Source organism: Manis pentadactyla, chromosome 11, assembly GCF_030020395.1.
Source record: "Manis pentadactyla isolate mManPen7 chromosome 11, mManPen7.hap1, whole genome shotgun sequence".
Classification (NCBI taxonomy): domain Eukaryota; kingdom Metazoa; phylum Chordata; class Mammalia; order Pholidota; family Manidae; genus Manis; species Manis pentadactyla.
Genome location: NC_080029.1, coordinates 3465924 through 3482435, shown reverse-complemented (window position 1 = coordinate 3482435; position 16512 = coordinate 3465924). Strand labels below are relative to the sequence as shown.

The 16512-nt window shown below is 41.0% G+C and overlaps 1 protein-coding gene across 8 annotated transcripts in view; it reads right to left on the bottom strand.

Annotated features, from left to right (window-relative positions):
* Positions 1–16154, bottom strand: part of MOK (MOK protein kinase) — a 47113-nt gene extending 30959 nt beyond the window's left edge. For 4 of the 8 annotated variants that reach the window (XM_036882056.2, XM_036882058.2, XM_057488134.1 and 1 more), the window contains exons 1-2: positions 15952–16119; positions 5724–5838 (exon numbers count right to left, since the gene is read on the bottom strand). In XM_036882056.2, the coding sequence (XP_036737951.2) occupies positions 5724–5838; positions 15952–15958 (122 nt within the window). In that variant the 5' untranslated portion in view covers positions 15959–16119. Of the gene's footprint in view, positions 1–5723; positions 5839–15951 lie in introns of all 8 variants that reach the window. The other 4 variants (XM_057488133.1, XM_057488135.1, XM_057488136.1 and 1 more) reach the window with 3 other exon arrangements.
* Positions 16155–16512: the final 358 nt, after the last annotated feature.

The following is a 16512-nucleotide window of genomic DNA, read 5'->3' as shown; positions in this document are numbered from 1 at the left end:
TGGACAAACTGACTGAAAAGGAACATGAAGGAACTTTCTCAGTTGACAGAAATGTTCTATATCTTCATTATATAAGAATATCTATTTGCCAAAATTATACAATTAAGAAATATGCATTTCAATATATGCAAATTTTGCCTTAAAAACACCATATAATAATAACAAAAAGGGAAAATAGACTAGAGGTAAAAATTAAATGAAAATCACAGGGTTGTTGATTCCAGCTGCTGGGTACCTGGGAGGTTCATTATACTGTTTGGCTTACTTTGTTTGAATTTTTCTATATATTACTTTTAAGTTAAAATTTTTTTTAAAAGTTCATGAGTCACTCATGAACTTCTTTATTTTTATTTATAACCTTACAAAGCAGACTTCATGTTTTTGTAAAAGTAATTTGAGGGCCAGTTAGTGATGCGACTTGGGACAAACTGTGTACCAAGTCAGACCAGCTGGCTGCGTTACATCCTGCAGCAGTGACGACCACTGGGAAGAATACAGGCCCTTGGACCTACACAGATTTGGGTCCCATGTTCAGCTCCACAGCTTGCCAGCTGGGTAACACCGGGCAGGTTAGGGAACTCACCTCTCAACACCATGACCCCCTGATCTGCAGGAAGGCAACAGCAGTCCTTCCTCCCGGGGCTGCAGCAAGGACTACATGGCATGCCCACGGAACTCACTCGCTGCTGGGCACGGCACCACATTCTCAGTGAGCAACCGCTGCAATCTTCATTATTATTATTTCTATTATCTCACCTCGGTTTTCAAAACAGTCTTCCAATCTTTCTAACTTGCACTAATGTTATTCTGCAAGTTGCTGTATTACTGTGTACCAGCACTGTGCCTGCATTATTTACCCCTCATAATGACCCTGTGCGGAGAAGACCAGTTATCTCCATTGCATACACAAACAAAGGCACAGGGAGATTAAGGAATTGCCCAAAGTCACACAGCTGAAAGTGGGAGAGCTGTCAGTTCTACCTTCAGACTAGGATAAGCACATGTGTTAATCTTACCGCGTCAAGACAAAAAGATCCTATAAACATCAAGACTAACGATTTTTTTAAAAAACAGACTCATTCCATTTCTTTATAATATTTCTAAAGGAATAATACAGGGTACAATCATATCATAGCAAAAAACCCCAGCCTCTTATCAATTGTGTACTTCTGGTATGTTCAGGTTGGGAGACATTGTGAAAATATACCAAAAAAGGTATCAAAGGACTTGGTCATGTTGCAGGCCTTGGGCAAATAACTAACTTCCCTATTCCCAAACTAAGGCTTTGAGCAACACTAGAGGAAAACATTCCTCAGAAGCTGAAAGTACTCTTTCTGATAAAGTAATAAGGCATTGATGTACTTAACCTTACCTGGACTTTATATTAGTAAGGTTTTTTGCAAAAGCTCTCAATTTCTATTTTAGTAAGAGCAGAAGGAAAGGAATGGAAGTAGAACTTGGAGGAGGAGGACATCTGAGACTCCAATACCAACCTCATTCTGCCTGCATGACTCAGTGTGATTTTTCCTGTTACCGCTCCTCGTTTGTCATACCACCCACACAAACTGTGCAAGTTGATTTCAAGGATTCACTTAGATGACGAGTAGAACAGAAATGGATTTTTAAAGGAACCTAAAATTATTCTTCAGATGAATAAGATTAAATTGTTTAATAATGATGATAGATAATCCAGAACTCTAAAAAAGCTAGACATGTTATTTTCATGGTTATAAACAAGACCAAAGAACCAAACCAGCATTAAACTTGTGTATCAAGTACCAGTGACACTGGAACATCCAAAGGCGTATAGGCATTCTCATTCCTAGACCTGACACCAAAGGCAGTTGTCTTTCTTCTGGAACTTTCTTTTATAAACTATAAAGTCACTTCTTCCTATAAATCAGAAACCATAGCAACACCTTTAACAATGGAAGCAGCTTATGAGCAATACAAGTCATTTCAGATTGCTTCTGGTTGTTTTATAGTTTGGTTTGGTTTTTATTTTTTATTTCGAAATTGTTTTAGACTAACAAAACAGTTGCCAAGATAGTACAGCAAGTCCCTGTCACCCAGCCTCCCCTAATGTTATCAAACATTTATCAAAACTAAAAGATTAACATTGGTACAACTATTAACTAGACACTTTCTTTGGGTTTCCCTAGTTTTCCCACTGATGTCTTTTCCTCCTCCAGGACCCAGGATACCACCCTGCAATTAAGTGGTCGGGTCCCATTAGGTACCTCCACTTTGTGACAGTTCCTCAGTTTTTCTTTGTATTTCATTACTTCAATAATTTTGAGAGGTCCTGGGCAGGTATTTTACAGAACGACCCTCAATTTCGGCTCATCTGATATAATCTCATAGTTAAACTGAGATTGTGGATCTTTGGAAGAGAATACCATGGGGGTAATATGTTCTTCCTGTCCCATTATATCAGAGGATATATGATATCAATATGTCTTACTACTTATAGCCTTAATCTTAATCATTTAGTTAAGTGGGATCTTCCAGATTTCTCACTGTAAAGTTATTATCTTTCCCTTTCTCTTTTCTGTCCTTTAGAAGCAAGTCACTAAATTCAAGCTACACTCAAAGGAAAGGAAATTAAGCTCACCTCTTGGAGGAAAGAATATCAATCTATTTGTGAACATTCATTAAAACCACCACAGTAGTTAATATTTGGGGGGAGTTAATTTGAGGCTGTGTAAGAAATCCTGTTTTCTCTAAAGTTTCCCTAACTTTAGCATTCATCAGTTTATCTTGCCTGCAGAAATTATTACTGTGGTATTCTAATGATTTCTGTGGAATTCTATTTTCTTCACTCCTATATTTATTAACTGTAATTTTTTCTGTAAGGAAGAATTGTCCCCTCATCCCAATTCATTTATTCAGTCAGTTATTTATTTATATCAATATGCCCACTCACAGTAACTGGGGGAGAGATAGATACGTGTCTACGTGGATTAATATACACTCATACTGGCTGTGTCTGCTGAAGAGCGCCAGGAGGCATTGGCAGTCCAGTAGCAGTGAGCACAGCTGGGGTCACAATCTTACTTTCTGAGTACCTTTCTCCAACCAGCGCTCCTTAGACAAATGGAAGATTTTAGGGGCAGGGAAAAAATACATGGTAAGTCTCAAGAATTTTTGCAGTGTTAAAAAAAAAAGAAAAAAGCAAAGTGTTGAAAAACAAAACAAAACAAAAAGGATGGGGCATGTCAAAAGAGCAGAGCTGACCTGAAAGAGCCCCCCATGGCCAGAGCTGGAAACATTTGAACTGCAGAAATTATTAAATAAGTAACGATAGTACTGGATTGAAATCTCCTATAGTTTTGAACATATGTATCAAGAGCAAACAAGAACTCACAAGAAAAAATCCAAAGTCCAATTCCCCTTGGGTTTGGATTACACAAGCTAGGAGATACCTGTGCAAACTGGCTGGAGAATCTTTCACTGATTCTGTACACTAAACAGCCACAAAATACTAAAAGCCCAGAGTAAGTGAACTTTCTCTTAGGTAAAGCCAGTATGTGGAACCGTGATTTATACAACACACCCGAAGCCTGCTGGTAATCCCTACCATACACAAACTAATTAAAAAAAAAAACCCGGCAACACAGACTTAGTGATATTTTATTAAAAACCTTTACTTATTATGGGTTTTTAAAAGGAAAAAGTGTATTCTAATTAACCACTTTTTAAGTTAAGACAAAGAGCATTAGTTTTCGCAATACAGTTATGATGACTACACATACAGTAATCAACGCTACCATCTCTTGAACATTCACCATGTGCCATACCTTGCTAGCTACTTTCTGTTTTTCTTTCATCTTCACTTAGCCAGTACATTTATTTATTTATTTATTTATTTATTTGCTTGCTTGCTTGCTTACTTTTTTCTTGCTAGCTACTTTCTAGTCATTCCCTTGTTCAGTTCTCAGGCACCTCATGACAAGGAAGCCGCGGCTTGGGTAGGCGAGGCCCTTGCAGTGTGTCGGGGGCCTGGCAGACAGCGGGCCCGGGATGTGCTCCACCGCTGGGAAACCGCATCCCTTAGGTCTCCAGAGGGACTGAGGTTACAGGAAGGTCCTGCTCCAGACACAGTGGGTGCCCCCTGCCCCTCAAAGCATTCTAATCTTCTTTGATGGAAACCTTTCTAAAATTAATTACAGACACCTCCACCTTCCTGAAGGGCACATCTGTGACCAAGTGCAATTTCTCTTGACAACGAGCTCAGCATAGTGACCCTGACTATGAATATGCTGACACAGCAACAATCTCAGAAGGGCCTGAAGCCTGTAGGCTGCTTGTCCAGTCTCCTTTCTGTGCTTCTCTCTTCACCAAAATACAGCTGGCAAGTCTTGTTGTTGCTTGTAAGGACATCTGACCCTGAGCCTGACAGTGGGACTTGACAGGGATTCTGGTCCTTTCCTAAGGTGCAAATGGGTCACGTCCAGCTGCTCAAAATCCTTTCTGGGCTACTCTGGGTTTGTGATGCATTTCCCAAAGATGGCTGTTTAAGTAAGTTGTTATTTAGATATGGCATAATCAGTACACTGTGCATCAAATTCTTTATCCTAAGTAGTTTAAAGGTAAAGATGGAGTTGAGGGAAATGAAACATAAAATGCAGAATACACAGAGGAAGAAGTGTCAGAACAGAGGAAAAGCCAAAGACCCAGTAACTTCAGAGTCACAGCAGTGGTGGGTAAATGGCCATATACTTTGGGTAGTGAAGGATGAGGATTCTGACCCTGTGAAACCTGGGTTTAAACCTGACTGTGCCCACTTAGTAACCTAGAGTCAACTGTCAAGCTACATCACATCTCTCAGCACTTCTCTTCCTGTGCAAACAGGGACACCTCTGGGGATGTCATGGGAGTGAAACCGCTGTTCCCCACACTCCTTGACACGATTAACTGCCCTATACCTCTTTCTGGTCTGAGAGACAATTTCTCAAACTAGGAATCTAAAATAAAGGTCGATACTCCAGAACACTTCATTTCAGAAGGCTTGGCATCAATATGAAGGACTGGCTGTATTTTTGAAAAATTTGCTTTGATATTATGTTTTTTTTTTAAAAAAGCTAAGCTTCAAACCTCTTTATTGAAAAGTTTAACAGCTGCAGTGAAGCCAGCATCTACTCCATTATTTTGATAGTTCCTTAATCACATCCAGTTTTTGGCCGTTGACGTCACATGTGCCAAGAAACTGCAAACTTGAAGACTTAAGCAGATGCTCTGAGGGAAAACTCCACCACAGTCCCCCAAAGGATAATCCAGAACTAGAGAGACCCCTCCAAAAACGGCAACTGATCACTCCATGTATTTCTCTAACCCTACCTGGAAATTATTCTTCACCATGTTAACTGATTTATAATTAAATTACAAGGCCCTCTAATGTATTTAAACTAATATATTTGAACTATATTTATAAAAGTCCAGCATACATACAACTTTTAGGGACACATAAACTGCTTAAACTAAGGCATATGTTTATAATATACTTTTTCTGTAATTATTAATCATTGATATTACAGTAAAGCTAGACATGCATAAAATCCAATATGATAAACAAAATGAACCATTAATCCTCACTGCCCAAAGAAATCTGATTGTATCTTACCTATTAGTACATGAATACACTTTCCCCACAGATATTAAGCTGCCTCACTGATTTAAACCTGTATCTGTATGTAGCCTGACGTATGTCCCTGACCACCTACCTTTCAAAGTGCTGTTTCATTTGTTTACACGCATAGTAGTTTCCATCTCTCAGGCTCTGCACCTTCATAACTTCAGAAAATGTTCCCTCTCCTATCTTGCCAATTGCTCTGTAGTCTATAAATGAAGAGTTACAAAAATAGAGTTTTATTTATGCATATATCTTGTACTCAAAACATTTTTATCTGTAAGATAACCCAGTAGCAATATGTTGAGGACTGCTCTCCTATTTCTGTAAGGTTCAGTGTATCCCTCATTTTAAGAGAAGCTGTGGGGGAAGGGAGCTGGAGTAAGGTGGGCAAAAGGTAGAAACTTCCAGTTATAAGGTAAGTGCTGGGGTGTAACGTACATGATGACTAGAGCTCACACTGCTGTATGGTTTATGGGAAAGTTATTGAGAGTAAATCCTAACAGTTCACATCAAAAAGAGAAAGGTTTCTTTTTCCTTTTCTTTTTCCTTTTATAATGTCTTTTCTTTTTATTGGGTCTATATGAAAAGGTAGCTGTTAGTCGAACCTAGTGTGACAGTCATTTCACAAAGCATGTAGATCAAACCATCATGCTACACACCTTAAACTTATACAGAGATGTCAAATTATTTCTCAATAAAACTGGGAGAAAAAATGAACAGGATTTTCTCACATGAAAAAAGAAAAGCAAAGCTGGGTGGTGTGCTACTGGGGAGCACCAAGTCCCTGCAGTCTACGGCTAGGAGGGAACCCCGAGCCCTGGCCAGCGAGGAGAGGCTCAGTGGCTCTGTGGAGCTGGAAAACAGACAGCAGTGGAGGCCAGGGGCCCGCTGTGGCCGCTCCCGCTGGAGCTGTATGCGCGGGCCTGGGCATTCATTCAGCAGCCGTGACAGCACTGGCAGCCTCCGGGCACTCTCCTGGAAGATCACCACCCCTGCTCCTGCAGAAGGCCTGGCCGAGCTGCAGCAGGTTCCTGCAATTCTTATATTTTCTGAAAGCTGACGGCAGCTTTCCCTGGCTTTGCCTCCACTGCCATCACCCCAGCACAGATAACAGCCTCATAAGCCTCTACTTCACTATGTAAAATCTCTTCCTGGCATATACAGAAATGAGTATCTTGAAGTGGGGTACTAGTAACAGAAATCTAAAAAATGCACTCAGGTGGCAAGGACCAGGCTGGATGCCTGCAGAGCCTGGTACATCATGACAGAATACTGCCCATGAGAAAGACTCCTGCAGTAGCTGCTGCCTTTCAGGGACCAAGAGTCCGCTGAGCCTGATGGCCTAGGGCAAGTGTGGAGAGAGGACGACGGGCGCTCGGACTACCACTGGCTGCCTCAGCAAGGTGTCTCAAGACGAACAGGAGCTCAGGAGAGAACTGCTACTTTTCAAGCAGAAGTGGAGGGAGTAAGAAAAGCTCAGAAGGCAAAAGTCTCTCACTGGGTTGGAAAAGCTTCTGCAGCCTAGATAACGGGAGAGTAAGACTATAAGAAAATCTTGACAGAAAGCAGTCTGCGAGACCTCACGTCACACACGCGGCTGAGCCCTGCACCAAGACCGCAGCAAAGCAGTTACTCCCCACCCCACCCAGACACCGGTTTCAGAGAGACTCAAGGAAGCCCCCATAGACTGAGACAGAGACACATAAAGCAAAGCCAAAGAGAAGTAAGGCATGCCTGAGAATCAGGTCTAGGAATGACGTGAGTGTGGGACTGACCAGAAGCCAATAGACCAGAAACAGGCCAAAAAAAGCCTGTCACCTTTGGGTATCAAACCTGCAACAGCACAGGGTAGGCTTGTAAAATGGCACAACTCCAGAGGAGGGCAACCTCCTCAACCCCTCTTCTAGATAGGGCACATTTTAAATATCTTGTGTGAATTCTGATTTGAACAAAGCAACAGTAAAAAGGCACTGTTCTTTAGAAGTGATAATGTTTTTGAAATATGTTTAAAAATGAGGAAAGTCCTCATCTGTTAGCAAAAAATGCTGAAGTATTTCCAGGTGAAATGATATGATGTTCAGGATTTGCTTTAAAAATACTCCCATACATTCCATTCATTACTGCTGAAGTATAAATTGGTATAGTTATTTTGAGGGCAATTTGACAATATCTATTAAATCTTTAAGATGTACATATACTATGACCCAGAAATTCCAATTCCAGAACTTACCCTGTAAAAAAATACTGGCTGAAGTATATATGATATGAGGATGTTAGGTCAACATTATTTAATAGGGAAAAACTGATGCTCCCCCATACAGGGTATTTGATATGGTATTATTCTTATTTATAAATATTCAAATACAGGTAATACTGGTTTTAAAGCCACCTTTCAATCTTAATCAAAATAACAAATCTCAGTGTACATTTTCAAATATCTTAGCTCCAGGCCATGCAAAATGGAAAATCCTGTTTGTAATTACAAGTTTGTAGAAATTAGGAAACATACTTTTCTCCCAAAACATCATCTAACCATGTTGTGACCATTCAAAATGCTATATGCCACCAGCGTACTGTAGTAATGCCACAGGAGGCCTACAGCTGCTGTGCATACAGAAGATATTCAAAAGCTCCTGAAGGAATGACTGAAGAAGCAATTGTTAAAGCTTCTCACAAATATTTATTTTCCAAAGCTGGTTTCTAGGCAGCAAGATAAAAAGCACTGAAAGTGTGTAGTGAGCTGAAGGTGGTCCCCAAAAGCTATGCTCTTGTCCTAACCTGCAGGACAAGAACTGGTGAATGTGACCTTACTCAGAAGGTCTTTGCAGGTGTAATTAAATTAAGGATTTTGAAATGAGAACATTCTGGCTTATGTGAGTGGGACCTAAATCCAGTGAATGTCTTTATAAGAGACATACAGGGAAATCAGAGAGGTTGCCAGCAGCTGGAGGGAGGGGGAAATGGGGAGTTTCAGTCATGCAAGATGAAGAAGTTCTAGCAATTTGTTGTACTCAGCGTACATATGGTTAACAATACTATACACTTAAAAATTGAGGGTAGGTCTTACTTTATGTGTTTTTTAGCACAATAAAAAAATAAGAGAGAAAGACACGCACAGACACAGAGAGGAGGTAGATACTGGAGCAATGTGGCCTCAAGCCAAGCAATGCCTGAAGCCCCCAGAAGCCGGAAGAGGAAGGAAGGACCCTTCCCCAGAGCCTTGGGAGGGAGCACAGTCCTGCTGACACCTTGTTTTCAGATTCCTGGGTTCTGGAACTGTGAAAGGATATATTTCTGTTGTAACCCACCAAATATGTGGTAATTTGTTGGGGCAGCCCTATGCCATTCTAATGTAGAAGGTAACTAATATTTTTTTAATCTAAGGAATCACTAATTATTTCATTGGAAAAAGGCTTTCTAAGTATAACAAGGTAAGAAGTCACTCAGAAAGGACTAATATATTTGACTACATAAAAATTTAAAACTCTAGCACCTCAAGAAACACCCTAAGAAATAGTTAAATTATGAAAAAGCCACACAAAGGAACCTTACGTAGCAGATAAAAAGGAATAAGGCAGCTCTCTAGCTTCTGACAGAGAATAAACTCTCAAGATATATTATTAAACAAAAAGGCAAAGATAGGGTGTAAACTACGTTAACATTTGTTCAAACAGAAAAAGCATACACACTTGTCAGGGAGAACAATGACCACATCCTAATCCCAGGAGCCTGTGGACATTAGGCTGCATGGCAAGAGGGAATCGAGTCTGCGGAGGGAACTGCTAAGACTGCTAATGAGCCAGACTTCAAATAAAGAGCTGACCCTGGCTTTATCGGGGTGGCTCGAAGCAATCACAGGGTCCCTGAAAGTGGCAGAGGAAGGCAGAGGAGGCAGAGTCAGAGAGAGCCTGGAAGATGGGACACTGGTGGTTCTGAAGACAGAAGAAGGGGCTGCAAGTCAAGGAGTGCGGGCTGCCTGCAGAAGCTGTTAGAGGCCAGGAACCAGGTTCTCCCCTAGAGCCTCCAGAGAAGCCAGCCCTGCCAGCAACTTCATTTAGCCCAGTGAGATTCATTACAGACCTCCAGGATTCTAAGATACTAAATTTGTGTTGTTTTTAAGCCACTGAGTTTGTGACAATTTGTTACAGCAGCAATAAAAACTAATACACACACTCACACACATATGCTCATTATCCTTTAGAAAGAACACAAGAAAGTGCCAAGAGTGGTTGCCTCAGGGGAGGAGCCCTGGACGGCTGGAGGACAGGCACAGAAGGCAGACTTCACTTTCACTCTAAAGCCATTTGTGCTTTTTTAACATCATACTTTGTATATGCATTATTTTTTAGAAGTAATTAACTAAAAACAACTTAAGGGTTGAAGGGATAGTTTCCTCCTGGTTCTTTTAAAGAAAATGTATTATAAAATTAAAAACTAAGTATTTTTATATAATACCATCTTAAAGCAAATAGTAATCTATGAATAAAAATAATTTATAAGAAAATTAAAAATAACAAAAACATAAGATACCACTTCACACCCACTAGGATAATACCAAGAGTTGGTGAGGATGGGGAGAAGTGGGAACCCTCATAAATGGCAGGTGGGAATGTAAGATGGTGCAGCCAGTGTGGAAAACAGTACAGCAGTTCTTCTTACCACAGGACTCAGCAACCCCACTCCTAGATATATACACAAGAGAAATTAAAACATATTTCTGAACAACAACCTGAACACCAGTGTTCACAGAAGCATTGCTCATAATACCAAAGACAGAAATACCCAAATGAATGGATAATGAATAAACAAAATATTGTACATCCATACAATGGAATATTATCCACAGAAAGGAATGACATTCTGATACCTGCTACAACATGGATGAACCCTGAAAACATGCCCAGTAAGAGAAGCCCAGCACAACAGTAATCAAGACAATTTGGTCCTGGCACAAGAACAGACCCATAGACCAATGGAACAGACTAGAGAGCCCAGATATAAACCCACACACATATGGCTGGTTAATATACAATAAAGGAGCATGGATATACAATGGGGAAATGACAGGCTCTTCAACAACTGGTGTTGGCAAAACTGGACAGCTACATGTCAGAGAATGAAACTGGATTATTGACTAACCCCATACACAAAAGTAAAGTCAAAATGGATCAAAGACCTGAATGTGAGTCATGAAACCATAAAACTCTTAGAAGAAAACATAGGCAAAAATCTCTTGAATATAAACATGAGCAACTTCTTCCTGAACGCATCTCCTCAGGCAAGGAAAACAATATCAAGAATGAACAAATGGGACTACATCACGCTAAAAAGCTTCTGTACAGCAAAGGACACTATCAGCAGAACAAAAAGGCATCTTACAGTATGGGAGAATATATTTGTAAATGACATATCTGACAAGGGGTTAACATCCAAACATCCAAAATATACAAAGAACTCACAGGCCTCAACACCCTAAAAGCAAAATTTTAACCCTATTAAAAAGTGGGCAGAGGATATGAACAGATAATTCTCCAAAGAAGAAATTCAGATGGCCAACAGATGCTCCACATCGCTAATAATCAGGGAAATGCAAATTAAAACCACAATGAGATATCACCTTACACCAGTTAGGATGGCCAATGTATAAAAGAATAGGAACAACAAATGCTGGCAGGGATGTGGAGAAAGGGGAACCCTCCTACACTGCTGGTGGGAATGTAAGCTAGTTCAACCATTGTGGAAAGCAGTATGGAGGTTCCTCAAAAAACTAAAAATAGAAACATCATTTGACCCAGGAATTCCACTCCTAGGAATTTACCCTAAGAATGCAGGAGCCCAGTTTCAAAAAGACATATGCACCCCTTTGTTTATTGCAGAACTATTTACAATAGCCAAGAAATGGAAGCAACCTACGTGTCCATCAGTAGATGAATGGATAAAGAAGAGGTGGTACATATACACAATGGAATATTATTCAGCCATAAGAAGAAAACAAATCCTACCATTTGCAACAACATGGATGGAGCTAGAGGGTATTATGCTCAGTGAAATAAGCCAGGCGGAGAAAGACAAGTACCAAATGATTTCACTCATCTGTGGAGTATAAGAACAAAGAAAAAAACTGAAGGAACAAAACAGCAGCAGAATCACAGAACCCAAGAATGGACTAACAGTTACCAAAGGGAAAGGGACTGGGGAGGGTGGGTGAAAAGGGAGGGAGAAGGGGAATAAGGGGCGTTAGGATTAGCAGACATAATGTAGGGGGCGGGCACAGGGAAGGCAGTATAGCACAGACAAGTAGTGGCTCTATAGTGTCTTATTACGCTGATGGATAGTGACTGTAATGGGGTATGTGGTGGGGACTTGATAATGGGGGGAATCTAGTAACCACAATGTTGCTCATGTAATTGTATTTTAGTGATACCAAAAAAAATCATTATTATAAAAAAAAAAGAAGCGCAGCACAGAAGTTCATTTCCAAGAAATATCCAGAGCAGCAAATCTTCTCACACAGAAAGCTGGTGCAGGGTTGCCTCAGCGGGAAATGGGGAGTGACTGCTAAGGGGCACAGCTTTCTTTTGGGGATGATGAAAGTATTTTCACAGATCATAATGATGGTTGTGCAACTCAGTAAAAGTACCTAAAATAATTGAACTGTGTATACTTTAAGTGAACTTTACAGTACATGAATTGTATCTCAACAAAGCAGTTAAAACAAAGAAACCTGTGGTGTTAGAAGTCAGGACAGTGGTTGGCCTTGGGAAGCGGTGTGACTGGAATGTGCTCAGTGGGACTTCCAGAATACTGGTAATGCTCTCCTGATCTTGGAGCAGGTTACATGAGCATGTTCACTTTACGAAAATCACCGACCTGCACACTTATAATTTGCACAGTTTTCCATATGTATGTTATACTCCAATTTCTAAAAAACTATAAGAAAAAAATCAAGCCGGAATTAGGAATAAGCAGAAAGCATAAGGAACATAAGGTACAGAAAAGATATACAGCAGAGAATATACTCAGGGAAAGGCACAAAGAAAAACAAACTGAGAGATCATCTAATGTCAGAAAACTCATGTCCACAAATTCCTGCTGCTGAGGTCCAAAACAGGTCAGGGAACTTCAATGAAGATGGCTGGAACCAATTATGTACTTGGCGTCACAGGGAAAATTAAATTACCTGAATTACTAAACCTCACAAAAACAAAAATGGACATAAAATTAATCATAAACTCATTAAAAAATTTAGGTTTCACCCTATAACCCACTAAGTCCACTGCTAGGAATATGTGCCACTGATAATAAACATTAAGAATTTCTCAAAAATCTACATTCAAACATCTCATCGAAGGATCATCCTAGCAAGTTGTGGTACAACATATTTAACATAATCCCACTGAGTTTGGGATAACTATTCAAGGGACAAATCCATATCCATATGTGTATGTATACACATCCACATGCACGCAGAGAATATGCAATTTGCTGAAGTACATATAAGAAAACGTAACAAGGATTAACTGTTAGTAGAGAGTCCTGAGACTAACTTAAAACCTTTCACTGTCTGAATTTATTAGAAAACCAATATTATCTTTACTTAATTTTGTTTTAAAGAGAAAAAGTTGCTAGTTGATGCATCTATTTATAAAAACAGATGATGATATATATACACATTAGGAAGGAAAGAATGGAACAAGATTATTTGAGGTACCCTGCAGCTTTGATTCTATAAAAACACATTGATGAGGAACAGAAAGCTTGCAATTACAACAGATAATTTTAAAAAGTCTCTCTGTGATATAATAGCAAACTGAATGCCTTTAGAACATGTCGGGATTCTTCTCTTTCTATAGGTATGTTTGGAATAATCCATTATGAAATTCGGACAGGAACAAAATGGGCACTTCCACTAGATTAGATAAGGGTAAGACTTTTCCAAGTGAGGATCTGACTGACGTTTATCATTCTTTGCCCTTTTACATCCCTGTCTTCCATCCACTGGGACAGCAAATAATAACTCACAATTTACCATTTACCAGACGCTACGCTATGAGCTTTACACAGATTATCCACTGAATCTTTGAAATAATCCTATAAAGTAGGTATTATCATGCATGTTTACAGACGAGTGTGGAAGATTTTATTTTCCAAAGATGGCAGCCTCTAGATATTCCATCCCACATCCTCATTTTATTCTGTGTCTGCTGCTCCTCCACCAAGAGGTGGGATCTATGTTCTCCCTCCTCAAATCTGGGGGATGCAGATTACACTACGTCATTTCTGAGGCCAGATCAGAGAAGGTAATGCTCCTTCTGCCTCTCACTCTTGAGATGCTCCCCCTCAGAATCCAACTGCCATGCCCATAGAGACCACGTGCATGCAGTGTTCGCGCTGAGAGCCCAAGCCGAGGGCCCAGTGGACAGCAAGCATTGACTGCCAGACCTGTCAGTGAGGAAACTTGAGTGACTCCAGCTCCAGCCGCAATCTCACTGCGACTGCATGAGAGACTCCAAGTGAGACCCGCCTAGTTGAGCCCAGGCCACCCACAGAAACATTAGAGAACAATAATTATTGTTATTTTAAGCCACTAAATTGGGGTGATATATCATGCAGCAATAAATAACCAGAATGACACGGAAACCAACTTAAGAAAAGAAAGGTCAGTAACCTGCCAGAGGCTGCCTTGTCTGCCTGGCTCCAAAGTCCATGCTCTCAACCTCATGGTGTTACTCTTTGCTGCCTACTACTGCAAATGATTCAAAACAAGAGGAGGAGGTCAGGAATCATCTACAGGATAATCAGTATATCTCCAAATACTTGGGCACTGCCTAGAAAACAAGTAAGAAAATACACCAGAAAACCCTGAGACACAAAAGGCAGGATACTGTGCCAGATTAAAGGAGACCAAAGAAATACAGCAAAATACAACTTGTGATTTTTGACTGGATCCCAGAATAGAAGCACCTTTGACAGATGTTATTGGGAGGGAAAATTTGAAATATAGACTGTATTTTAGATAATAGTATTGCATCAACATGTTATTTGTACTGTGATTATGAGGGAAGAACATCCTTGTTCTTAGCAGATATTTGCTGAAGTAGTGGTAAAATGCAGTGACAGCTACCACAAATTCTCCAAAGGTTCAGTGACAATAAATGGATAATTTAGAAAGAGAGAGCGCTCACAGGTGAGCAAGCAAAGGCAAAATGGTGCATCTAGGTGAAGGGATTGTAAACATTCAATGAAGTCTTGCAACTTTTCTGTACATGTGAAAAATTTTTAAATAGTTGGGAGGAAAAAAACGAATATAGTAAAAAAATATATATATATAAGTCCACACTGTAAATAGAAGTGAAAACCTTTTGCATACCTTGTATTCAAACTACAGCTTTTGGTGCATTAATGAAAAAGATAAACATGTAAACAATATCCACCAAAAGAAAATAATGCCTTGTACACTAGAAACGAATGTAGGATTGTTTATCAACGATACTTCAATTTAAAAAAAGGGTGCCTTGTAAAGGGTGAATGAATTATTTTAAATATCTTGGTTGCAGAATTTATGCCATATACAATTACCAATTGACAATTAGGGTACAATGCAAATTTAACATTATAACTACACCTAACATAATCTTTTCCCAGCAAAGAAGGTCGGAATTTTTCTGCACCTCTGGCAGAAACGGAACATCTGTACTGTTAAAAAAAAAAAAACATTCTAGGTGGTTCCACTTGGACTGCCCATAACCCACAAATTCAAGCTTGGGTAACTTTTTTACCAATTAGACTTTCTAGGATGACTACCTCATCCCAACTTCCCAGTAACACTATTTCATTTCACCAAAAGGTTGTTTCAAAAGTCCTATAAAAATAGTTCAGATTAAAAAAATAAAACAACACAGCCCAGCTTTCCTCTCAATTGGGCACTACATAGATGTCATCAAAAGGCAGAAAGCCACACTGTAACTACATCACTGCCGAATGTCCAAGAAAAAAATCTCAGGTTCAATCCACCATTTAAAAAACAAAACTCACTCACCTCCCCAAACTCTAACATGACCACGGCACCAAAACGTGCCTCAGCGGGACGCGAGTCGCCGCGGAGACCCCACGGCCCCGGGCCAGCCCCGCACCCCTGAGCTGCCCCAAGGGAGCCGGCTGCCGACAGCGCAGGGAGGTTCGGGGACCCCACACGCGGCGCTTCCCGCGGGCCGCCAAGAGGCTGCAGAGGGGCGACCGGGCCGGGCCCCCAGGTCTTGCCGGCCCCTGCGCCCCCTCCGCTCACCCTGGCGTCCCCGCCTCTCCCGGGCCCCACTCACTCTGCATCCCGGGTGAGAAGACGACGACCCCTTGCCGACACTGCACGGAGAAGAAAGGGCAGAGAGGGTGGCCCCCGACTTCCACTCCTCTGAGGCAGGGTCCCGAACTCAGACATCTGCGGTGGTCCCTCGTTGGAGAGCGTTAGGATCCGGCCGCCATGTTGTGTCCCTGTCACCCTAGCAACGGTCCAGTCCCGAGAGCCCCGAGCTGCCTCCCGCGCGTGCGCAAAACACCTTCCCCGTCCGCCGGGCTTCCGTGTACGCGTGCGCAGTGCGGCCCTCCTCAGTCTGGGCGCTAAGTAACCGCCCGTGTCGCTTTAAAGCAATTCCGGGCCTGGAAGTGTAGGCGATCTTCGCAGGGATCGCCATGCCCAGCCATCCTGAGAATTAACGACCCGACGGCAGCCTCGAACTTTAACTGGGCCGGGGACACACTGAACAACCGTCATTTGATAGCTGTTCTTTGCAGTCCCGTCCTCCAATTGAGCATCTACTAACCAGTCTAGTACATTTCTTGAGTTTTTCTTTCTAATTCAACAAATATTTATTGAGAGCCAGGCC